The sequence below is a fragment of the Symphalangus syndactylus genome, chromosome 8, assembly GCF_028878055.3.
Source record: "Symphalangus syndactylus isolate Jambi chromosome 8, NHGRI_mSymSyn1-v2.1_pri, whole genome shotgun sequence".
NCBI lineage: Eukaryota > Metazoa > Chordata > Mammalia > Primates > Hylobatidae > Symphalangus > Symphalangus syndactylus.
This window is the reverse complement of record NC_072430.2, coordinates 13,225,199-13,250,123: the sequence shown is the minus strand read 5'-3', so window position 1 is coordinate 13,250,123 and position 24,925 is coordinate 13,225,199. Positions and strand designations below refer to the sequence as shown.

Here is a 24,925-nt window from a genome sequence, read left to right as displayed (position 1 = left end):
CAGATGATAAACAGGATGGTCTCAAGAGGACAGGACACCCAGGGTGCAGCCACCACCCCCATTCCACAGCTGCTCTCCTACCCACCTGCAGAGTGCCAGATTTCAAACTGGACTCACTTTTACCCCCATGCTTGCTGCTTTAGCATCTTTTTAGTGCACAGTTTAGGGATCTTGGTAATCGTCTTAGATGGAGATAAATATTATGCAGTATGCATTTGATACTAGCCTATCTAGAATCGATTGGCTTTATTTTTTAATTGGCTTATTATATACTTTGCCTTGTGATTACTTCCTGATGCAATGTTCTCCTACAGCTTATAATTCAACTACTATGTCATCGAATGCTACCTTATTTCTAAGGGATTTCATAGTTCAAATCTTTCTCTTATTTATCCTCATGATAACCGTAAGTTGGAGCTTACATAATTAACATCTCCATTTTCCAAATAAGAAAACAGAGGCTCAGAGAGGTCACAAGATAAGTAGCAGGATCAAGTTTAATAAACGTTTATTGAGCAGTAGAATCCAAGTGAGTGCCTGGATCCTGATCACCAACTCCTGTGACAACTGAGATAATTATTTCACAATGATGGGTGGCTCAGTGAGATTGATTGCATCTGCTGCATGACAAATTATCTACTCAGAGTATGTAGATAATTTGACACACCTGAGGGGGCTGAGGGGGGAACACATTGAAAGCAGTACCAGGTAGCAGTGCGTCTCACAGATCCATTTATTCATGCCATGAAGTAAACGGTACTTATACAAGTGTACAGTGACGTTCCACGCTCCCCATCTAACACGGCTTGCTTAAATTTACAGGCAGACTGACGTTTTCTTTCACACGTACTCCAAGTAAATCTGGTTAGTGATGACCAGGAGCAGGCGCCGAAGCTTTTGAAAGAGATGCATATAATAAATACAATTTAAGAAGGAAGGAACAAGTTGGATGTAATTTATTAAACAAGTATCAAAAGAAGTTGATCAACAGTCCAAAAAGATAAATGACACCTTTCAATACTATTGAAAAGTAGGATTATTTCTATATGAAACACCCAGAGTGCTTAAGGGTTCACGTAATGACAGCAGACAGGCAGTGGTCACTCACAGCGCAAAGAAGAGAGGGGCAGGGAAACACCTCTTCCTCAAACTCATGTAGCCAGTCCTGGGTTTGTGTAACATTCAAATGGCTACAGTTTCATTGTCACTCTGGCATAAATTTATAAGGTTCTTTCTTTCAAAATACATTAAAGGCCAGGTGCAGTGGCTCACGCCTGTAATCCCAACACTTTGGGAGGCCAAGGCGGGTCGATCACCTGAGGTCAGGAGTTTGAAACCAGCCTGGCCAACCCCATCTCTACTAAAAATACAAAAAATTAGCTGGGTATGGTGGCGGGCACCTGTAATCCCAGCTACTCATGAGGCTGAGGCAGGAGAATTGCTTGAACCTGGAAGGCGGAGGGTGCAGTGAGCCAAGATTGTGCCACTGCACTCCAGCCTGGACAACACAGCGAGACTCTGTCTCCCAAAAACAAAACAAAACCATTAAAAACACATCATTACGGGTAGGCTGAGGTGGGTGGATCACAAGGTCGGGAGATCGAGACCATCCTGGCTATGTGAAACCCTGTCTCTACTAAAAATACAAAAAATTAGCCGGGCGTGGTGGCGGGTGCCTGTAGTCCCAGCTACTCGGGAAGCTGAGGCAGGAGAATGGCATGAACCCGGGAGGTGGAGCTTGCAGTGAGCTGAGATCGCGCCACTGCACTCCAGCCTGGGCGACAGAGCGAGACTGTCTCAAAAAAAAAAATAAACAAAACCACATCATTAGGGAACTTCTAGGACAGCATGCTCGCATAGCTCACTTGCGCTTCCCTGTTGGTGATGATATCGACTACCTCTAATTAATCCATTCCTCTATTACTCCTGGGAAGTTTTACTTGATCCACTTGACTATAAAAAGCAGAAATTCAGAATTCTCTTTCCCAGCAGGCATAGCAAACTTCAAGCTGTGAAGCATTTCGACTGCATCTTACATATGTACTGAACCGTGTTTCAATTTCAATTGAGAACAATGATATACTTTGTCCTGAAAAGACATGATGCTGTTTTCCATTCCCAACCATTTTCAGAAGCAAAAATCTTACCTTTCAAAGCCTTACTTCTCTTATCTAAAATAAAAGGAAGGAAAAAAAAGCAGTCACATCCATGCTTTACAAAAATGCCTTTGTCAAAATTAACATTTAGCTGAAGGCATTGTAGCTTAGGTAAAGCAATTCAGGAAGCTTTCAGAAAATTTGTCTTATAGCCAAGAAATGGTAAAATTCCTACCAAAGATGTTCTATGAACAGCTAACAGCCCTTTCAGATTTGCAGGGCTCCTTACCTTCTACAATGTCCTAAACTCTAGTCTTGCAGCATAAAGTTTTCTCTTTCCTCTTTGTAATCAATGGCTTAGTAACATGTGATTGGGCCACACTGCTCTGCTCTGAGAACCAAGTGGTTATTCCTCCCCTTTAAATTTTTTTACAAACAAATTTCAAATATTCAGAACAGTTTAGAAAAGGTGCAATGAAATACCACATACCATGAAACCATACCTTAAATATTTCAGCCTTCATCTCTTAAAACGAATGTAATACCACTTTCACACCTAAGAAAACTCACAATTCTGATATTAAAGTCTTGTTCAAAGTTCCCCAATTGGGCCAGGTGTTGTGGCTCACGCTTGTAATTCCAGCACTTTGGGAAGCCAAGACTGGAGAACTGCTTGTGCCCAGGAGTTCAAGACCAGCCTGGGTAACATGGCAAAACCCCATCTCTACAAAAAAAAAAAGTACAAAAAAAAAAAAAATTAGCCAGGTGTGGTGGTGTTGGGCATAGTGACAGGCACCTGTGGTCCTAGCTACTTAGGAGGCTGAGGTGGGAGAATCACCTGAGCCTAGGAGGTGGAGGCTGCAGTGAACCATGATCATGCCTTTGCACTCCAGCCTGGGCGTCAGAGTGAGACTGTCTCCAAAAAAAAAAAAAAAAAAAAAAAAAATTCCCCACTGTTCCCAAATGTCTCTTACAGCTGACACGTGCTCCCTGTATTTTTACGAAGGACTGTAGGTAGCTCTAACGTTCACACCTAGTTAAAACCCACAGTTCCTTTACCATGTGAATTGTGATTCTTTTTGAAAATAATTTTCTTCCTGACCTCAAAAAAATCAAACATAAGGAAACATACCAGCAGCCCGGATTTTATAAACGATGAAGCCCATCAGCCCCATTCCTATCCAAATCTCCTGGTAAACTTGGGTGTAGTAGGGCTTCATGGGGATCCATACGTTTTTAATAATACTTTGAAGCATCTGAAAATGAACACAGTGATTAAAAATTAGAATGATTATTGCTTTAAACCTAACTGGTAAAAGATTTTAATTTGTTAAGTTCAACCCTATTTCCCATGACTGCTAGGGAGCCTTTCCTGTGTCAGACCTGTTCTGCACTCACATGGGATTCACGCCTTTTTTTTTTTTTTTAAGGTGGAGTCTCACTCTGTCACCCAGGCTGTAGTGCAATGGTGTAATCCTGGCTCACTGCAACCTCTGCCTCCCAGGTTCAAGCGATTCTCCTGCCTCAGCCTCCCAAGTAGCTGGGACTACAGATGCGTGCCACCACACCTGGCTAATTTTTGTATTTTTAGTAGAGACAAGGTTTCGCCATGTTGGCCACGCTGGTCTGGAACTCCTGAGTGCAGGCGATCTGCCTTGCTTTGGCCTCCCAAAGTGCTGAGATTATAGGTGTGAGCCACTGTGCCCGGCCATTTTTTTTTTTTTTTTTTTTAAAGTAGAGGTGGGGTTTCACCACGTTGGCCAGGCTGGTCTCAAACTCCTGACCTCAAGTGATCTGCCCACCTTGGCCTCCCAAAGTGCTAGGATTATGGTGTGAGCCACAGGGCCTGGCCTGGGACTCATGCTTTCCACAGCTCTTCCAACTCAACCCATCCCCAGGGCCCCCTCCTCCCACCTTTGGCCATCCTAGCCACTTCTCCTTCCTTACATCACAGAGCTCATCCAGCACCTCTCCCACCCTGATGCCATGCCCCGAACTGCACATGATTCTAATGTCTAAATCGAAAAATTAGTATCTTCTCATCTTCATGTTATGAATGTCGCATTCAAAGCTGAAAAAGAATATGGCCAGGGCATGGTGATTTCCCTGTGAAACTAATGCCAGGCTCCGTACAGTCTGATCAGGTGTATCTGCATCTTGAAGTCTACTGCTAAATACAAAACAGATGACATAAAACCAGGTCACTTCATAAGAACTGCCAATTATGATAGAACTTATTTAATCAATAAAGGTAGTTACTTAATGAATTACTGTATTTGATTGGGAAAAGCCATTAAATTCCGAACTTACAGTTTGCTTGTATGTGCAGGTCTCGAAATAATGCTTTTTATTACTTTTACAATTTACTGTCTACTATAGAACCCAAATTAGATGTCCTCATTTTCATTTTAATATGCTTTTTAACATCTGAAGTGGTCCATTAAACTACAGTCGAATAGCTGTCAGGAATGACTAGATCTAAGCACTTCTCGTTTCACTTGGAAACTGCTTTGGCTGGGTGTGGTGGCTCATGCCTGTAATCCCAGCGCTTTGGAAGGCCGATGTGGGAGGGTCACTTGAGTCCAGGAGCTTGAGACTAATTTGGGTAACATAGGGAGACCCCGTCTCTACAAAAAGTAAAAAATTAACCAGGTGTGGTGGTGCTTGTCTAGCTAATTTTTTATGTTAGTCACAGCTATTGGAAGACTGAGGTGGGAAGACTGCTTGAGCTTGGGTGGTTGAAGATCAGTAAGCCGTGATCACACCACTGCACTGCAGCCTGGGTGACAAAGTGAGACTCTGTCTCAAAAAAAAAAAAAAAAAAAAAAAGAAAGAAAGAAAGAACTGCGTGTTGGCTGCAGCCTGTAGAGCTGCCTCCACCCCACGCTCCCTCCCCTCCACTCACTGCTCCTTTCACATCACTACTCAGGATCCACAGAATCCGACTGCTCGGCAGTGTGCTCCCGTTCCCACACTTCACAGCTCTGTGTGTCAGCTTTACAGCACGAAATCCCTCACAAGCCCAACCTAGTCCAAGGTCAAATGGCGGCCCTCAAATCACTGAAACCCGGATCGTGTGGTCATTTATTCACTTGGCAAATGTGCACTGATCATGTACTAGATGCCAGACATTGTTTTAGGAGCTGAGAAACAATAAAGGGTCCGGATATCCGGGAGAGGAATCCTTGGCATTGGCAGAGACTCCGAGGTCAGAATGAACTTGGAGAGCTGGAAGGAATACGGAGCCCACAGTGCCAGATTCAAATCCTGGCTGTCGTTTACTAGCTAACTTAAATCGCTTAAGTTTTCTCATCTGTAAAACAGGGATAAAGACAGGATCCACCTCAAGGGGTTGTTATGGAGAATAACATAGAGTAACTCTATGTCAAGTGTTGAGTGTCTGGTACTGTATATTAAATGCTTGTTACATAAAATGCCATGGCTGGACTATGGGAAGGAAGATGGGCCATGTCATTTAAGGGCCTTGGAGGCTAGCATAGAATTTAGCTTTTATTCTAAAACTGTTCTCTAAATTTAACAACATTTTTTTTTTTGTCTTTTGTTTTTTTTTTTGTTTTTTTTTTCTTTTTCGGGAGAACGGGGTCTCGCTATATTGCCCAGGCAGGTCTCGAACTCCTGGGCTCAAGCTATCCTCCCGCCTCTTGCCTCCCTGAGAGCTGGGATTACAGGCGTGAGCCACCGCGCCCGGCCAACTTTTTTTTTTTTTTTTCCTTTAGGGTTTTTTTTTTTGTTTGTTTCCTGTTTTGACCATATGAAGAAAATTCAGTTTAGAATCTGGAACTGGCCTGGATGGGATTTGAGGGCAGCTGGTGGGGGCTGCAGAGCCCCTTTGATTCCTCCCCCACCGTGGGAGCTAAACTACTGGACATAGGAGCACCAACAGGGCACCGAACCAGAACTAAGTTAGTATCTTGAATCAGGCAAGAATGGGGAGGCCAGGCCAGAGCCACAGCAGGGACTGCCCTGATTGTGGTTAGTTCTGTCTCTAGCCCTTTAACAGCATTTTAAAAGTGCTTTTCGTACTTACTTCCTACACGGCTTCCCACTTCTATAAAGTGGGTACTTGGAGAAAGCTGCCCAAGATCCCGCAGCAGGTTAGCAGGACTGCACTCACACCAAATCTGTATGTCATGCTCCCGATGACGAGAACCTGCCTCCAACACCTGCTTTCCTGCTCTTCCCTATGAGAGGACTTATTTAGGCAAGGATGTTCGTGAAGTCTGGCCTGAGGTGTGACCTTGCAGGATGCTACTGTGTCCTTCTCCTGGAACACCTTGCAGATAGTCCACCCTCAAATTTCCTGTCCTCAAACTACTCGAATGCTCTGACAGAGTGTGAGGTTCCAAGAAACTAACAGCCCTGCTTTGGGAATATGTCACAGATGATCCAAACAAGACCCAGAGGAGGTTTCTGGAAGCCCCAGACTACAAGAGTTCAGAGGCGTGGAGTGAATCCCTTATCTCTCAGCAACGACTGGGAAGGAAGCATTCTACAGGACCGATGGGTTTGGAAGCCTGGGAATCCTGGGCTCCAACACCAGCTCTGCCTGGTCAGCTCTCAACTGTGGGCAAGTCCCTTTAGCTGTTGTTTCAGAGGTTTCTTTTTTTCTTTGAGACAGAGTCTCGCTCTGTCACCCAGGCTGGAGTGCAGTGGCGCGATCTCGGCTCACTGCAAGCTCCGCCTCCCGGGTTCACACCATTCTCCTGCCTCAGCCTCCCAAGTAGCTGGGACTACAGGCGCCCGCCACCACGCCCGGCTAATTTTTTGTATTTTTAGTAGAGACGTGGTTTCACTGTGTTAGTCAGGATGGTCTCGATCTCCTGACCTTGTGATCCTCCCGCCTCGGCCTCCCAAAGTGCTGGGATTACAGGCGTGAGCCACCGCACCCAGCTACATGTTGCCAACATACAATAAAACGAGGGCCCATACTTCTTTTTTTAAGACGGAGTTTCACTAGGTCATCAGGCTGGAGTGCAATGACGTGATCTTGGCTCACTGCAACCTCCGCTTCCCGGGTGCAAGCGATTCTCCTGCCTCAGCCTCCCGAGTAGCTGGGACTACAGACGCCCGCCACCACGCCCAGCTAATTTTTGTATTCTTAGTAGAGACGGGGTTTCACCATGTTGGCCAGGATGGTCTCGATCTCTTGACCTCGTGATCCGCCCGCCTCGGCCTCCCAAAGGGCTGGGATTACAGGCGTGAACCACCGCGCCAGGCTGGCCCCTTTCTTGAGTCCATTCTGCCCAGGCACATTTCCTAGCTGTGTCAGTTTTACAGCACCAAACCTTTAAAAATCCATCCTATTCATAGGCCAAACGTGTGTCTACCGTATCCACTTAAGTCTGCAAAGTTTTGGCACATTACATTAAGGGCAAACTATTACCTGACACTGGAAATGGGAAATGTCTGACCCGCGAGTTCCATACAATTTCAATCACCACCGTATGATCTCTTTTCAGTTTCCCTGTTGCCTCACCCAAGTTGTCATGTACAGCATAACGTGGAGGGCAAGTGTGGTGCAAGGAAACTTGAGTTATAAAGGAGAGAAGGGACTGGATGTGGAGTCAGAGTTCTTGGACTCTGGCTTCTCTAACTCTGCGTAGCCTCCGGGTTAGGCAGCTGAACCTCTCAAGGCCAAGGTACGCTCCCTGTCAAAAGCGTGGGAGAATTCAGGTGCACTGAGCGCGTTAAGGCCAAGGAGGGAAACGCGGCGCAGGCCTAGGCGATGCTTCCCTCTGGCAACCGACCCTGGCCTACCTCCCTTTATAGAAGGGAAGGCCGGGCGGAAAAGCAGGCGCGAGCCGGCGGAGGGGTGGGACCCCAAGGTCTGCTGGGGCCAAGGCGGCTTCTCGCCCTCCCGCCACCGCCGTCTCGCACCTCGGGGGCCAGGTCCAGGTCCCCGCACTCACCTTGGCGCAGGACAGACGGCTCAGAGCGCACCACAAACCCGCAGCCAACTCAGAAAGGTCACCGAGTGCGCAGGCGCGCGCAGGGGCTGCCGGGAAGGCGGAAACAGCAGAGAAGCCGCAAGGCCAGCGCGCCTCTCCAGCGGCTCCTGCGCACCACAGCGCCCCCGGCGGCCGCCTGATGTCACAGGCAAGAAGGGGCGGGGAGAGGGTGCCCTAGGGGTGTGCCCGCGTGTGTCACTGTGGGCTGGCTAACCCTCCACATCTTCCCACGACTGATGGGTTTCCTGGGACGCGGGACCTTCAACGCTGAAACTAGGAAAGTTCTAGCCATACCGGGAGGGTTGGTTAACCTAAGAAAAGGGACCCTATTTACTGTTATGTTAAAGACTAAGTCAAGTCTCCCATTTCAGTGGTGTCTTGTCCCTTTGTATTGTTATTTGGCTCTGCATGTATAAAATATATGTATTTTGAGACAGAGTCTCACTTTGTCGCCCAGGCTGCAGTGCAGTGGCGTGATCTCGGCTCACTGCAACCTCTGCCTCCCGGGTTCGAGCGATTCTCGTGCCTCAGCTTCCTGAATAGCTGGGATTACAGGCGCCGGTCACCACGCCCAGCTAGTTTTTGTATTTTTAGCAGAGATGGGGTTTCACCATGTTGGCCAGGCTGGTCTTGAACTCCTCACCTCAGTGATCCACCTGCCTCAGCCTCCCAAAGTGCTGGGATTACAGGCCTGAGCCACCGCGCCCGGCCTGCTTTGCAAATTTTTATGTCTGTATTCTGTGCATATTCTTCTCAGCAGGTAATATAAAACTTCCACAGGGGCTCCAGACACTGGACTTAACAGTCTTAAAATATATATAATATATATATATTTTTTTTTCAGAAATATTTTCCTGTAGAGAACTAGAAATCATAAAGAAAACAATTTAGCGAGCGGATCACTTGAGGTCAGGAGTTCAAGACCAGCCTGGCCAACACGGCAAAACCCCATCTCTACTAAAAATATAAAAATTAGCCGGGCTTGGTGGCGGGCGCCTGTAATCGAAACTGGGGCAGGAGAATCACTTGACCCCGGGGGGCAGAGGTTGCAGTGAGCCGAGATCTCGCCATTGCACTCCAGCCTGGGTGACAAGAGTGAAACGCTGTCTCAAAAAAAAAAAAAAGCCAAATAAAAATTGGATGGAGGCTGGGCGCAGTGGCTCAGCACTTTGGGAGGCCTGTAATCTGTAATCTTAGCACTTTGGGAGGCCAAAGCAGGCAAACTGCTTGAGTTCAGGAGTTTGAGACCAGCCTGGCTAACATGGTGAAACCCCTTCTCTACTAATACAAAAATTAGGTGGGTGTGGTGGTGGTGCGCACCTGTAATCCCAGGTACTTGGGAGGCTGAGGCAGGAGAATCGCTTGAACCCTGGGGTGGAGGTTGCAGTGAGCTGAGATGGCGCCACTGTATTCCAGCTTGGGCGACAGAGCGAGACTTTGTCTCAAACAAAACAAAAAAAATTGGATGGATTTGGCAGATTAGACAGTTAAAGAATAAACTGCAAGATAGAAGAAGCCATTCAGAAAATAAGAGGATACAGCAGGAAAGGCCATCATATGGGTAATTGGTATCTTAGAAGGAAATGAAAGAGGTGAGGCAGAAATATTTAAGAGCTAATGGCTGAGAATTTTCCAACAGTGATGAGAAAAAAATCATGCCAAAGATTCAAAAAGCCTTACAGAGGCCAGGCACGGTGGCTCATGCCTGTAATCCCAGCACTTTAGGAGGCCGAGGCAGGCGGATCATGACATCACCCTGGCCAACACGGTGAAACCCCGTCTCTACTAAAAATACAAAAAATTAGCGGGGCGTGGTGGCAGGTGCCTGTAGTCCCAGCTACTCTGGAGGCTGAGCGAGAGAACGGCGTGAGCCCGGGAGGTGGAGCTTGCAGTGAGCAGAGATGGCACCACTGCACTCCAGCCAGGGAAACAGAGCAAGACTCCGTCTCAAAAACAAACAAACAAACAAACAAAAAACAAAAAAAACTACAAAAAACAAACAAAAAGCCTTACAGAAACCAAGCAGGCAGATAAATAAAAATAAATCAATACCTTGAAATCTCACAATAAAGCCATAGAAAAGATAAAATCTCAAAGAAAATAACCGCCAATCAAGAATTCTATATACAAGGAATTCTATAAACAGGGAAATTGGCATTCAGAAAAGAAGGTCAAATAAAGACAGCTAAGGATAAACTAAGAGGAAATCATGCTAGGCATGGTGGCTCATGCTTGTAATCCCAGCACTTTGGGAGGATTGCTTGAGCCCAGGATTTTGAGACCAGCCTGGCCAATGTATTAAGATGCCATCTTTAAAGAAAAAAAAAGAGGAAATTACTAGGTTTTGAAGGCAAGGCAAGGGTTAAAGACAGACAGACAAGACAGACAGACAGACACACACACACACGGAGGGGGGGAGAGGGGAGAGAGATGGTGGCTTCAACAGCAACACAGGTGTATTGCCAGCAAAAACCTGTGGAGGGGGTAACCAGCTTAGTGCCCGAGCTCACTGCCGCTTCCAGGCTGGGGTAATTATAGGTCTGGGCTGGATGGGTCTGGGCAGCATGGCTTGCTGCCTGGCAGGATGTGATAAGGATGTTCCTGCAGTCAGGCGGTTGGGCAGGATGTTTCTTATGGCCAGAGCCCCCATGGAATGTTTCACTCTGACCAGGGTCTGTGAAATGGTGGGGGGTTTATAAAATGGTGCAGCTAGGACTGAAATAATCAACAGCAGATCCACAGTAAAATAAATGTTCATTATGCAGGCACAAGGAAAATGAGCTCAGACGTGTCAAGATAAAATAATAAAAAGGCTCAGGATCCAGTTAAAATCGTTTTTTTTTCTTTTTCGAGATGGAGTCTTGCTGTGTCGCCCAGGCTGGAGTGCAGTGGCGCAATCTTCGAAAACGTAAAAGTGTTATTCCTCTCATACACACACACACAATGTTTTTTGGAAAATATAGTAACGTTTTACAAAAATACACTCTTTAACATCAAACGGGTTTATTATTTTAAAATAAGTAAAAACATTTCTCAGTTGTGATCCCTGATAGACATAACCCACATAAACAAAATCTCTTTAGGGTCCTCAGCAACTTCTAAGAGTGTAAAGGGGTTCTGAGACCAGACCAGGTTTGAGAACCACTGTCCTATAGTAAAAATGTTTTAGAGTTTTAGATTTATAATGACTTATAACACTGCTAAGGACAAGAACAAGCATTTAGGAAAAACTTAAGGAAGAACATCATGGAGAGCTGTTTCAAGACAGAGCTTCTGAACTTCCAACTAGACTTGAGATCAATACAGACTTTGCTACGTTGCCCAGGCTGGTCTTGAACTGCTGGCCTCAAGTGATCCTCCCACCTTGGCCTCTCAAAGTGTCGGGATTACAAGTGTAAGCCACTGTGCTCAGACCAAGAGAGTTTTAATGTCTTTAGTTTCAAATCCAAAACACCCTAAGAAACGCACATCTTAAAAAAAAAAACAAAACCCAAATGTTTTTTTTTTTTTTTTTGAGATGGAGTCTTGCTCTGTTGCCCACGCTGGAGCACAGTGGCATGATCTCGCCTCACTGCAAGCTCCGCCTCCTGGGTTCACGCCATTCTCCTGCCTCAGCCTCCCAAGTAGCTGGGACTACAGGCACCCGCCACCACGCCCGGCTAATTTTTTGTATTTTTAGTAGAGACGGGTTTTCACCGTGTTAGCCAAGATGGTGTCGATCTCCTGACCTCGTGATCCGCCTGCCTTGGCCTCCCAAAGTGCTGGGATTACAGGCATAAGCCACCGCACCCGGCCAAAAAAACCCAAATGTTTAAGGAAAGGGCCACTCCAGCAGATTAATTCAAAGTGCAGAATGCTGCATCTTGTGGTAGGAAGGCTGGAGAAGACAGCAAGATACTTCGAGCACAGCTTCCTCTGCTTTAAGGAGAGTGCTGCTTAATGGCACCAACACCATTTGTAACTGCTCTCAGCTGTTACTTTCCCCTTTTTGGTGGATGCTCAAATGCACCAAATGCTCAGTGAATGCAAATATGCAAAACCTTCCCAAAATACCAGGGCTCACTAGGGATTCAGTGGCCTTCCCATGTGTTCTAGCCTAGATGTGACAAGTCCATGAAGACCTACCTGATGTCAAGCTGTTTCTTTTTTCCTTTTTGAGACAGAGTCTTGCTCTGCTGCCCAGGCTGGAGTGCAGCAGTGCGATCTCGGCTCACTGCAACCTGCACCTCCTGGGTTCGAGCGATTCTCCTGCCTCAGCCTCCTGAGTAGCTGAGATTACAGGTGCATGCCACTACACCCAGCTAATTTTTGTATTTTTAGTAGAGATGGGGTTTCATCATGTTGGTCAGGCTGGTCTTGAACTCCTGACCTTGTGATCTGCCCGCCTCAGCCTCCCAAAGTGCTGGAATTACAGTCGTGAGCCACCGCGCCCAGCCCAAGCTGTTTCTTTTAACTCCGATCTTTGGACAGCAATGCAAGGTGAACTTGACCAAGTGAGTAGGGAGCACTGAGAACTACTGACTCAAACGAAGGGTGCTCAAAGCCATTCAGTCTGTGATGACTCAGAATGTTAACTAGCGTTTGGTCAGGAAACACTATGGCAACTTTCCAAATTGGCAAATTTTCAAAGAAGCATCAAGAGAGTATCTTTAGATTGCAGTTAAAAAAAAAAAAAAATCAAAACTCAGAAGGATTAGCTACTAGCCCCAAAAGATCAAAGAATATAGAAAATGCCCCCCAGAAAATGTTTCTGAAAAGCATCTTCCACTTAAAATCATATTCATTGTGACATCAACAAAGGATGACAGCACACGGGAACAGCAACATCCTAGAAAAACAGGCCAGGCGCAGTGGCTCATGCCTATGATCCCAGCATTTTGGGAGGCCGAAGCGGGCGGATCATGAGGTCAGGAGACTGAGACCATCCTAGCTAACATGGTGAAACCCCGTCTTTACTAAAATACAAAAAATTAGCCAGGTGTGGTGGAGCACACTTGTAGTCCCAGCTACTTGGGAGGATGAGGCAGAATTGCTTGAACCTGGGAGGCAGATGTTGCAGTGAGCTATTGTGCCACTGCACTCCAGCCTGGTGACAGAGCAAGACTCCGTGTCAAAACAACAACAAAAAACAAAACAAAACAAGTGTCAGTGAGTTCTGTAGTTGCTTCAAGTGGTTTCAATATATTTTGTAAAATTTTGAATTATGTCCTAGCCTCCACGTACAGTGTGAAGTTACAATATTTTCCAATCAATGCTGAATGACATACCATGAGTCTCAATTACTTTATGATTACCTTTTTTCTTATTTTTTGAAAAACATGGCTGGGCATGATGGTTCATGCCTGTCGTCTCAGCACTTTGGAAGGCCAAGGGCTCCCAAGCAGATTGCTTGAGCCCAGGAGTTTGAGACTGGCCTGGGCAACACAGCGAAACCCGTCTCTACTAAAAATATAAAAAATTAGCCGCTGTGGTGGTGGCGTGAGCCTGTAGTCCCAGCTATGCAGGAGGTTGTGGTGGGAGCATCACCTGAGCCCCCGAAGTTGAGGCTGCAGTGAGCCCTGATTGCAGCACTGCACTTCCAGCCTGGGCGACAGGAGACCCTGCCTCAAAAGAAAAAAGAAAAGCAAGTTATTTCTTCCTGGCAAAGTGTGTTGAGGTACTTTTTGGAAGCTGTCATATTTGGCAAAGTCCTAATATGAGGTCCAGAGCTCATTAGGCCAGGATTTGGAGCCAGAACTCCTGGCTTAGTATGATTATGGGTTCAATTTTTGAGACACCAATAGCTCAACCTACCTGGCTGATTTCTGTCTACACTGTTTTCAAACCGCCCTCTTATTTGCCACTGCTTGGGCTTTACACTGCTGATTAGAGCCATGCTCTCGATACCGTCTCTATATTTGTTCACATGGCTCTTTCCTGAGAGCCCACATGGGCCAGACAGATCCTGCCCTGGGCAATGAGGGGGACACACCCCTGGCAGGTGGCCATGTCTCTCTTCTGACCCTCCCTTCCCTTGCGCATGTGGCTGCCTTCCTGTGCATCCTTTGCTGGATTTCTTCCCGCTGCTCCTTCTTTTGGGGAGTTTGCTAGGGCTCTGTTCTCCACCCTCACTCTTCTAGAGCTGGGCCAGGACCACCTCAGCCTGTATCTTTTGTCCATGCGATCACATGGACCTCCTGTCTGCACCTGTTTGCGTCCAGCTGTGAGTCTGACACCGCCACCTGAGACACAGGTTTAGGAAGGAAGATGAATTCAGTTATGATCCGACTCCAAAGAACTTCTCCCAGATCCTCACCTCAGCCATCAGGGCCGCCCGTCCTCCCCTGTAATCCCGGGTGGTCCTCCGTCTGGCGCATTCCCCCGTATCCTGCAGGGGTCCGCCTGGCGTTATTTTCTCCAAGACCTTCCTGACCTTCTTCTTGCCCCCTCCCCCCATATTAGGTGCAAGGATGTCCTGCTACGTCTGACCCACGAACGCAAATCCCCTCTCTGGTTTGCCTTCCATCTCCTCACCCTGAGGTGCTCAAGAAACGTATGTAGGGTCCCGGTCCGCTCGAAGTGCACAAACCTCCGAGGTAGCAGCCTCTAAACAGGGAAGCCAGGGAGTGACCGGAGGCCATTTTCTTGTACACGCAGGGGTTGCCACGGAACTCCCGTCAAACAGACTCCCGGGCCAGCTGCGGCGCTCAAGCTTCCCCTGAGACCCTGAAACGCCTCACTCTGGGCTCGCTCGGGGCGGCGGCTCCCGGCAGGCCTAGCGCGGCGGGGCGGGGCCGGCAGCACGAGGACCAGGCAGCGCGGGCAGCACGCGCCGGGCCGGAGCCCGCCCACAATGGCGCGCGGCGCGTTCTGATTGGAAGGCCTCGAGCGGGGGCGGGGCTTCCAGCGCGCGTTTCCGCCGTCGCCTGTTCCCGCCGCGGAGACCCGGCAGTTGAGGGATGCCGACGCCCGGGCCTTGAGCATGCTGCGGAAGCTCACCCTCGAGCAGATCAACGACTGGTTCACTATCGGCAAGACCGTGACCAATGTGGAGCTGCTGGGCGCGCCGCCCGCCTTCCCGGCCGGGGCGGCCAGGGAGGAGGCGCAGCGCCAGGACGTGGCCCCCGGCGCGGGTCCCGCGGCCCAGGCTCGGGCTCTGGCCCAAACTCGGCCGGCCGCTGCGTTCGAAAGGTAGGACGCGGGCGGGGCGGAGGCGGCTCGAGGGCGGCCGGGCGAGGCCTGGCGACGAGGGCACGGGCCATGCAGATCCGTCTCGCGAGTCGGTGCCCTCTCGCGGCGCTCCAGGGAACCCTGACCGTCCAGGGCGAGTGGTCACTACACAACCCGACGCGCGGCCCGGAGCGGTGACTGCAAGGAAGCTGAGCTAGAGGTTTTTTTTTTTTTTTTTTTTTTTCCCAGTTCTTAATGTTTAACAGACTAGTTTTTGAGGCACTCTTAGGTTTTTCAGGATAATGGAGCGGAGGGCAGAGGTCCTATAGGCCCCTTCCCTCCCAGAGTTTCCCCTGAGAGCATCTGCGTAAAGTGTGGGTATGTGTGACAGCCGGCGAACCCGCATCGCTGCGTCTTCGTCACCCGCATTCCATCGTTACAGGAGGGTTCACGCCTCGTACTGGACGTTCTGTGGGTTTGGACAAACGCCTAACGTCACGCATTACAGAGTTCACTGCCCTACAGATCTTCTCGGCCCCACCTGCTCCTGCCTCCCTTGCCCTACACCACGTGGAAACCACTGATTTTTTACTGTTTCCATAATTTTGCTTTTCCATACTGTCATCTAGTTGGAATCACACAGTATGTGTAGCCTTTTGGATGGGTTTCTGTCACTTAAAGTATTATTATGCATTTGGGGTTCCTCCATGCCTTTCCATGATTTGATAGCTTCTTTTCTTTTAGCACTGATTAATATTCCACCGTCTGGATGTACCACAGTTTTTGTCCATTCACCTACTGAAGGAGAGCTTGGTTGCTTCCAAGTTCCCCCCCCACCCCCCGAGATGGAGTCTCACTTTGTCACTCAGGCTGGAGTCAAGTGGCGCCATCTCGCCTCACTGCAAACTCCGCCTCCTAGGTTCAAGCGATTCTCCTGCCTCAGCCTCCCGAGTAGCTGAGACTACAGGCATACGCCACCACGCCTGGCTAATTTTTGTATTTTTAATAGAGACAGGGTTTCGCCATGTTGGCCAGGCTAGTCTAGAACTCCTGACCTCAGGTGATCTGCCCACCTCAGCCTCCCAAAGTGCTGGGATTACAGGCATGAGCCACTGCACCTGGTCTGCTTCCAAGTTTTGGCAAGGTTTTTGTGTGGACATAAGTTTTCAACTCATTGGGTAAATACCAAGGAGTGCAAATGTTGAATCTTTGTTAAGTTTCACAAACTGCCTCCTCGTCTCACTATTTAAGTAGCTACCATCAGTTACTCTGTTCACTTGATTTTGGTAGAAATAAAAAGCAAGAGGATATCCTCTGTTTTTAGAGGAAAGACCTAGATTTGGTGAGTAGAAACACCTGCTCCCTCTTCTTGCTCTTTAAAAAGGCCCTGGGAGAAGTACTTCCAGCTTGGAGTATCTCCGTCACTCTTGCTCAGTCCTCAAGTCCACCACCCTTTACAGTTGAGAAGGTGGTTTTGTTTCTCTTTTTCTTTTTTTTTTTGAGACAAAGTTTCGCTCTTGTTGCCCAGGCTGGAGCGCAGTGGTGAAATCTTGGCTCACTGCAGACCTCCGCCTCCTGGGTTCAAGCGATTCTCCTGCCTCAGCCTCCCGAGCAGCTGGGATTACTGGCGTGTGCCACGATGCCCAGCTTATTTTGTATTTTTAGTAGAGACAGCATTTCACCTTGTTGGCCAGGTCGGTCTCGAACTCCTGACCCTGTGGTCCGCCCATGTCGGCCTCCCAAAGTGCTGGGATTCCAGGTGTGAGCCACTGTGCCTGGCTTTATTTTTCTTTTTTAAAGTTACTCTTGTTTGTTAGTCTTGTCTTATTTGATGGATAGGCCCAGACTCTGGGTCAAGCTTTCGTGGGTTGCTTCAAGCCTTTGTAGAGTTCTTTCAAGTACACCCTTGGGATCTTTGGTAAATTTGGTTCTTAGAGGCATAGAGGGGACCGAGAGACCCCTTGTGCAACTTTGGAGTTGCTGTTTGTATGTTTGCACATTTTATTTCCTTGAGCTAACTCTGGTAAATGATCCTGTGGGCGGCCTCCCCTACTTAATGGTCCATCACTTACTCCTTAGTCTTAACAGTGTGAACAGCATTGCTATTAACTCATTGTGGTATTGGAAGTAAATTATTATTGACCTTGTCAGAAACTATAAAGTGCCATTTTAAGCACTAAGGACAAGTTTTTAAGATTTCTAGTCCTTCATGGATTGAGACTTTTATAAAATCAATAAAAATGAATTTTCAGAGCAATGAAATGAAAAAAGACAACATACTAATCCCATTTAAAAAATTATTACATTCAGTCTGGGCATGGTGGCTCATGCCTGTAATCCCAGCACTTTGGGAGTCCAAGGTGGGCAGATCATTTGAGGTCAGGATTTCCAAGCCCAGCCTGGCCAACATGTTGACACCCTGTCTCTACCAAAAAAATACAAAAATTTGCTGAGCATGGTGGTTTGTGCCTGCAGCCCCAGCTACTCAGGAGGCTGAGGTGGGAGAATTGCTTGAGTCCCTGAGTCAGAGGTTGCAGTAAGCTGAGATCGTGCCACTGCACTCCAGCCTGGGTGACAGAATGAGACCCTGTCTCAAAAAAAAAAAAAAAAAAAAATCAACATATGTAAAATTACTTTGTGAAATTGATGTAAACATTTTAACTTCTGTATTTAACCAGTGACAGGCAATGTTGGTCTATGAGTAGTGCTAGTTTTGATGAAATTCTTCTGGAAGTAGCTTCCTGGGCTCTAGGTGCATATGTATTCAATGCCAGAGTTTCCAGCATGTAGCAGGCACTCAGCTAAATATAGCTGTATTATTGAATCCGCACAACAACACTTTGAGGTTGATGGCTTTATCATCAACTGATTATTTCATGATTTTGTAGATGAAGCAATAGGTTTTGGTGGTAAAGTGACTTGCCTAACTTCCTGTAGCAAATGGTGGTGATGGGAAGAATGACTCCCCCAAAGATGTTCACTGGAACCTGTAATGTTACATGGTGGAAGAGATTTCGCAGCTGTAATTAAGGTTACAGATGATAGGACAGGAAGATTAGCTAGACTGTCTGAGTGGGCCCAGTCTGATCACATGAGCCCTTAAAAGCAGAGAACTTTCTCAGGCTGGAGTCAGATAAATTTGAAATGAGAGATTTGAAATGTCATTGCTTGGAGGGGCCACATGGAAAGCATGAGACTGGAATATGGGCAGCTAGGAGCAAAGACTGGATCCCACTTGACAGCAGGTAAGGAGATGGGTACCTCAGTCCTCCAATCGCAAGGGACTGAGTTCGCAAGGGCCTGATCCTAGAATCGCAAGGGTCTGGTTTTGGCCAACAACCTGAATGCACTGCCAGTAGGGAAGGCAACTCTGCTAACACCTTGATTTAGCTTTAGGAAACCCTAAGCAGGGGATCCAGTTGAGTTCACCTGGACTTGTAATAAATTTGCCTTGTTTGAAACTGCTATGTTTGGGCGATTTGTTGAGGCAGCACTGCATTAGGGTACAAATCTGGTGGCAGAGCTGGGTTCGGATTGGGATGAGCCGACCTGTGAACCTGGCACGGTGCCTGGCACATAGTGGATACTTGGATACTTGTTGAATGTTATTTTTCCCAGTGAAGGAGAGTGTTGAGTGAGGCATTGACATTAGTGAGAGAACTTTTGACATAGGGGAGGGATGGCTTTTTTTTTTTTTTTTGAGACGGAGTCTCGCTCTGTCGCCCAGGCTGGAGTGCAGTGGCGCCATCTCGGCTCACTGCAAGCTCTGCCTCCCGGGTTGACGCCATTCTGCTGCCTCAGGCTCCCGAGTAGCTGAGACTACAGGCGCCAGCTACCACAGCCGGCTAATTTTTTGTATTTTTAGTAGAGACGGGGTTTCACCATGTTAGCCAGGATGGTCTCGATCTCCTGACCTCGTGATCCGCCCGCCTCGGCCTCCCAAAGTGCTGGGATTACAGGCGTGAGGTACTGCGCCCGGCCGGGAGGGATGGCTTTTATAAGCATAGGGTGTTGCACAGTTAAAATGTATTTGTTAGAGATAGTCACTCAATGGTAAAATTAGTGTACACCAAGTCACTGCAGTCGGTCTGCGAGAGTGTTGTTAAATCAGCTTACTGATTAAATCAGCTTAAATCAGCAGAAGAACATGGGCAATTTTTTTTTAATCAGCTTAATGAGTAGTGACCACCAGCATTAAAAAATAAATAGAAAATACCAGACTACCTCATAGGTAGTTCAGAGAAGAATTGCCGGAGATGGTGTGGGCGCCTGTGGGTCCCAGCATGAATCTTACTCCGCGATGAAGGTGTTGCTGGAGTGCCTGTAGGGAAGATTTATAAATTTTGTTTCCAGTGATTTTTACGGATTTCCCCATGTCTCCCTTTCCACATGGTACTGTATTTTACTCTTTGATGGTGATTATTCTTTCTGTTATCCTTACATTCTTGTGTCTTCACCTTGGCATATGAAGAAGAAAACCTCAGTGGCTGTGATATACCATTTTGAGCATTCTCCAGTGTGTAGCACCAGCTTTCCTGTGGGTTGCAGCCCATGGCTGGGAGCCTTGCGTCACCCCCAGCTTCCTTCTGCCTTGTGTTTCTTTGTGCTTTCTGCCATGGACTTTCCTGTCTTCACAGCTCACATTAACACCTGGCTCATGAAGGTCTTACTTAATTCTTGCTTTTGTGTCTTTGACTGTTCAACACCTTATTAAAATGTTCTTTGTCTTTGGGAAGCCTTCATCATAGGAAGCTTTCAGATTTCCACTATCTGGTGATTACTTCTAGTTCCCTAATTTATTTTATTTTACTATTATTATTTTAAAAAAATATTATTTAAAAAAATAGAGACAGGGTTTTGCCATGTTGCCCAGGCTTGTCTCAAACTCCTGAGCTCAAGCAATCTGCCTGCCTCGGCCTCCCAAAGTGCTGGGATTACAGGTGTGGGCCACCGCATCTGGCCCAGGTCCCTAAGTCTTGGTTTTTGCACTTGTTATCTTACTGAAGTTGAATGCCTGCTGTATTGGGCATTGTGTCAGGTGACACAGGAAATGAGCCACCTTGGCCCTTCTGATAGACAGGGGAAGTTAAGATCAGAGCAGTTGAAGTTTACTTTGTCCTAAGTCCACATACCTATTATATTGTAGAATGGGTGTGTTGGACTCCAAGGCATATTGCTTTTTTTCTTTTTGTCTTGTTGCCTTTTGGTATTCAGGCCTCACATAGATGTTAGTGTATGACTCTGTAACTCTCCAAGAATTCCTATTTTCTGTTCACCCGGAAAATCCACATTTTTTTTTTTTTTTTTTTGCTCTGTCACCCAGGCTGGAGTGCAGTGCTGCTGTGCATAGCTTGCTGCAGCCTTGAACTCCTGTGCTCAAGCAATTTTCCTGCCTCAGCCTCCCAAGTAGCTGGGACTACAGGCACATGCCAGCATGCCTGGCTAATTTATTTTCTATTTTTTGTAAAGATGGTGTCTCACTATGTTGCCTATGCTGGTGTCAAACTCCTGGGCTCAAGCAGTCCTCTCTTCTGAGCCTCCCAAAATGCTGAGATTATAGGAATGAGCCACTGCCCTGGCCAAAGTCCACATTTTTAAAAGACCTTTTGGTCGTTTAACAGGTTTCGTTTATTAAGTAATTTTCCCATTGACTAAAAAAGTGCTGATGCATGTCCTCTGTATGTACTATGTGCAGCTGGAGTAGAGTGATTGAAAGGGAGAGAATAGGTGTGGTCACGGAGCTAACAGGAGATCAAGAGGTATGTCCTAGCCGAGCATGGTGGCTCATGCCTGTAATCCCAGCACTTTGGGAGGCCGAGGCGGGTGGATCACGAAGTCAGGAGATCGAGACCATCCTGGCTAATATGGTGAAATCCCGTCTCTACTAAAAATACAAAAAATTAGCTGGGCGTGGTGGTGGGCGCCTGTAGTCCCAGCTACTCGGGAGGCTGAGGCAGGAGAATGGTGTGAACCTGGAAGGCGGAGCTTGCAGTGAGCTGAGATGGTGCCACTGCACTCCAGCCTGGGCGACAGAGGTGAGTGGATTGAAGTGGGGCAAGGACAGGAACAGAGTGGTCAGGGAAGAATCTCTTGATGTCCTCTGTGATGGTTAACTTTGTGTGTCAACTTGGCTGGGCGACAGTGCCCAGATGTTTGGTCAGACACTACTGTGGATGTTTTTTAAAGGTGTTTTTTAGATGAGACTAACATTACAAATCTGTGGACTTTGGGTAAAGCAGATGATGCTCCCTGAGGTAGGAGGGCCTCGTTGTCAGTTGAAGACCTGAATGCAGCGAAGACTGATCTTCCCTGAGCAAGAAGAAACTGTGTCAGCCGACTGACTTTGGGCTTGGACTGCAACCCTTCCCTGGGTCTCCAGCTAGCTGGCCTATCCTGCAGATTTTGGACTTGTACCTCTACAGCTATGTGAGCTAATTCCTTAAAATAAATTTTTCTCCACATCTTGTTGATTCTGTTTCTTTAGAGAACTACGACACATCATTCAAACAAGAGATAGGATGGTGGCTTAGACCAGTTAGGTAGCTGAGAGTGGAGGATGTGGGGTGTGGTAAGCAGTGGTGGCGTTTGGGACATGTTCTTAAGCTAGAGGCAAGGACTCTGTAGCTGGTGCAAGTATAGGATGTGAGTGGGGGAGCAATCACAGGTGACACCAAGGTTTCTGGCCTAGCAAGTGACAGGTGTTGCCTTCAGGTAAGGAAGGCGAGACTGCAGGAGGAATTAGTTTGTGGGGGGATACCAGGATTGATTTTGAACGTGTTCACTTTAAAATGCTTGTTACACAGTAATACATGTAGGCGGTCTGGAGTTGAGGAAGGAAGTCTGGCAGAGCTAGACGTTGGGAAGTTTAACTTCGAGACTGATGAGATCCCTTAACTAGGATGTATCCTAGTGAGTGGGTGTAGAGAGAAGGGCCCACCTGGGGTGCTTGAGTGTTTATAGGTGGATGAGTTGCAGTGAGAAAAGCAGACTGAGAACAAGTGGTCAGAGGAAGACCTGGTGAGTGAGGCCCACTTTAGTCAGCAACAGCTTGCTTAGTGCCCTGCACATGCATATCTTAATACTTTCACGCGAGTGATTTTGTATGTTATTTTTCCCACATAAGAACTTATTAAGGGTACAGATTATCAGGGAATCTCCACCTCTTGGTGCAGTACCTGACATAGTAGGAACTCAGATATTCGTTTGAATGAATGGTCTAGGAGGTCACAATAATAATAATAGTAATTTTTTTTTTACAAGAGGGAAGGCAGGGCATTTGGTGAGTAGTAGATAAGTGTGGCAGAGTGATGTTACCTATTTACCATGTGAAAATGGAAGCAAGGTAATTACTGGAGATAATTATTATTTTCAGATAGGGTCTCCCTCTGTTGCCGCACATGGAATGCAGTGGCACAATAACGCTTCACTGCAGCCTTGACCTCCTGGGCCCAAGTGATCCTCCCTTGATCCTCCCACCTCAGTCTCCTAAGTAGCTGGGACCACAGATGCATGCTGCCATGCCTGACGAATTAAAAAAAATGTTTTTGGAGACACGGGATTTCACTCTGTTACCCAGGCTGGTCTCAAATTCCTGGGCTCAAGTGATCTTCCCACCTTGGCCTCCCAAAGTGCTAGGATTACGGGCATGAGCCACCATGCTCAACCTAGGAGACCCCAGTTATTGAATGCTTACAGTATGTCATGTCCTCACTCTAGACATGGTGAGAGTTGCTTCCTCATGCATTCCTGTCTTGATTGTATCATAAATCTCTGTCTTACTCCTCAGGCCATAGTGGATTTTCCTAAGGAGCATATCAGAGTGTGTATGTAGGTATACAATCAAACAATACAAATCACAATATCCTGGCAAGTGTACTATAAAATATTTTCAGAATGTGGGTGCTTCTCACAGTTTACATTGTCACCACTCTAGACCAAACCACTGTTATCATCTCTTGCCTGGATTATTGCAGAAACCTTCTATGTTTTGTCTCTTGACTTTTCAACCTTACTCCCCAATAATCTAGCACCTAGAAGAATGCCTGGCATGATGTAGATGCTTAGTTAATATTTGTTGAACGATGGCCTGGCATAGTGGCTCATGCCTGTAACCCCAGTGCTTTGGGAAGCTGAGGTGGGAGGATCACTTGAGGCTGGGAGTTCGAGACTAGCCTGGGCAATATAGGGAGACCCTGTCTCTACAAAATATTAAAAACTTAGCCGGGTGTTGTGGTGCCTGCCTGTAGTCCCAGCTGCTTGGCAGGCTGACTCAGAAGGATCACTTGAAGCTAGGAATTCAAGGCTGCAGTGAGCTATGATTGTACCACTGCAGGTCTGGGCAACAGAGCAAGAGCCTATCTCTTTAAAAAAATTGTTGAATGAACAAATTCTTGAGTAAACCTTCACACCTGAGGTTCTTTGAGCGCATGTGTGACCTCCTGTGGCATCCACTGCTGTTAGGATAAAATTTCATCTGACTCTGCATCTAGTCTTGGCGAGCATTCCTCCATTGGGCATCTCCTCGTCTGCTGCTCTTGCTGCGCTCTGGTCACATTGGCATTTTTTCTGTGTCTTGGAGATAGCAAGCTAATTCCCACCTTGCAGCTTCCACACTGACTCTTCTGTATTCAGTGCTTCCCATCGCTCCCTTCCCATGACAGGCTCCTTTCTTCATTTGAGACCCTGTTCAGATACCTCCTTAGAGAAGTTTCCTGTGACCTCCGTAGCTAAAGCAGCCCTCCCCTCCCTTCTTTCCCAGTCTCTCTGGTCTTTTAAACAACTTTTTAACCTTCTCCAAGTACTGAACTCCCGCCTCCATCCAGTCTTGTTTTTGATAGCCAGAACCCAGCTCTGCTGGTTACCTTTGGAGTTGATTGTGTTTTTGGCCCCTCTCCATCCCAAGGGGGGACCAGAATGATTCTGAGATTTCTGGCTTGTAGAATTGAGTAGATGGGTGGTGCTGTCATTTACTGAGATAGAAAATACTAGTTGATGAAATGTTTTAAGAATTGTGCTTTTAGAGGGTGTGTGTGTGTATTGGTACTAGCTGGTTCCTTTCTTGAATTCTGTTTGTTCCTTTAGAACGCAAAAAATTCTCTATGACTTTGGTTTTGAACATGTTAAATTTTCTTTTTTTTTTTTTAAATTTTCTTTTTGAATGGAGTATACTGAAGGATGAACATGTTGATTTTAAGTTGCCCGTGAGCATCCAAGAGGAGGTGTCACATAAGCAATTGGTTCTGTGCATTTGGAGCTCAGAGCTCAGTTGGGGAAGGGACACGGCAGCCTGGAGATGTGAATCTCTGCTCTGCCAGTTATTGCTGTACTGAGCAAGCCACTGGACGTATCTGAGGCAGTTTGCTCATCTGTCATATGGGAATAATGTCACCTACTTTATAAGGTTACGATGAAATGAGAATGCACTTATAGTGCTTAGTATGTGCCTGGCATGTGAGAGAATTACTTTAATATTATTAAATGGATTGGGCTGGCTAGTAATGCTACCTCGAGAGCCTATTATATGTCGGGGATTGTGCAGAATGCTTTTATGTGGATTCATTTATTCTTTCTATTCCTTAGCTAAATATTGTAGCTCCTGAACGAATGCTGCTTTTTCTTGATAAAACACACCTGAAGCATTCCAGTCATCCCCTTCCCACCTGTGCCCGTGTGTGTGTGTGTGTGTGTGTGTGTGTGTGTGTATTTATTTAT

At 46.9% G+C, this 24,925-nt stretch overlaps 2 protein-coding genes across 7 annotated transcripts in view; one reads left to right on the top strand and one right to left on the bottom strand.

Annotated features, from left to right (window-relative positions):
- Positions 1-715: 715 nt before the first annotated feature.
- Positions 716-14,655, bottom strand: ATP5MJ (ATP synthase membrane subunit j). Of its 2 annotated transcripts, none has more exons than XM_063643908.1 (4): positions 14,634-14,655; positions 3,229-3,352; positions 2,148-2,171; positions 716-894 (listed from the first exon to the last, which is right to left on the bottom strand). In XM_063643908.1, exons 2-4 carry the CDS (start codon positions 3,350-3,352, stop codon positions 866-868), a joined length of 177 nt encoding a protein of 58 aa, XP_063499978.1. In that variant the 5' UTR covers positions 14,634-14,655; the 3' UTR covers positions 716-865. The 2 variants fall into 2 exon arrangements, with proteins under 2 accessions (XP_063499978.1, XP_063499977.1); XM_063643907.1 differs by lacking the exon at positions 14,634-14,655 and adding an exon at positions 8,027-8,122.
- A 287-nt stretch (positions 14,656-14,942) lies between these two features.
- Positions 14,943-24,925, top strand: part of TDRD9 (tudor domain containing 9) — a 129,994-nt gene continuing 120,011 nt past the window's right edge. For 3 of the 5 annotated variants that reach the window (XM_055288002.2, XM_055288003.2, XM_063643826.1), the window contains exon 1: positions 14,943-15,235. In XM_055288002.2, coding sequence (XP_055143977.1) covers positions 15,027-15,235 — 209 coding nt within the window. In that variant the 5' untranslated portion in view covers positions 14,943-15,026. The remainder of the gene's footprint in view (positions 15,236-24,925) is intronic. The other 2 variants (XM_055288001.2, XM_063643825.1) reach the window with 2 other exon arrangements.

Bases quoted from the DNA above. Each gene is read 5' to 3' on its own strand.
- ATP5MJ (XM_063643908.1), bottom strand. From the start codon at position 3,352: ATGCTTCAAAGTATTATTAAAAACGTATGGATCCCCATGAAGCCCTAC. The intron at 2,172-3,228 runs GTATGTTTCCTT...CTTTTATTTTAG, and splicing joins TTATAAAATCCGGGCTGCTG to ATAAGAGAAGTAAGGCTTTG. The intron at 895-2,147 runs GTAAGATTTTTG...CTCTTTCAAAAG, and splicing joins GAGAAGTAAGGCTTTGAAAG to CTTCGGCGCCTGCTCCTGGT.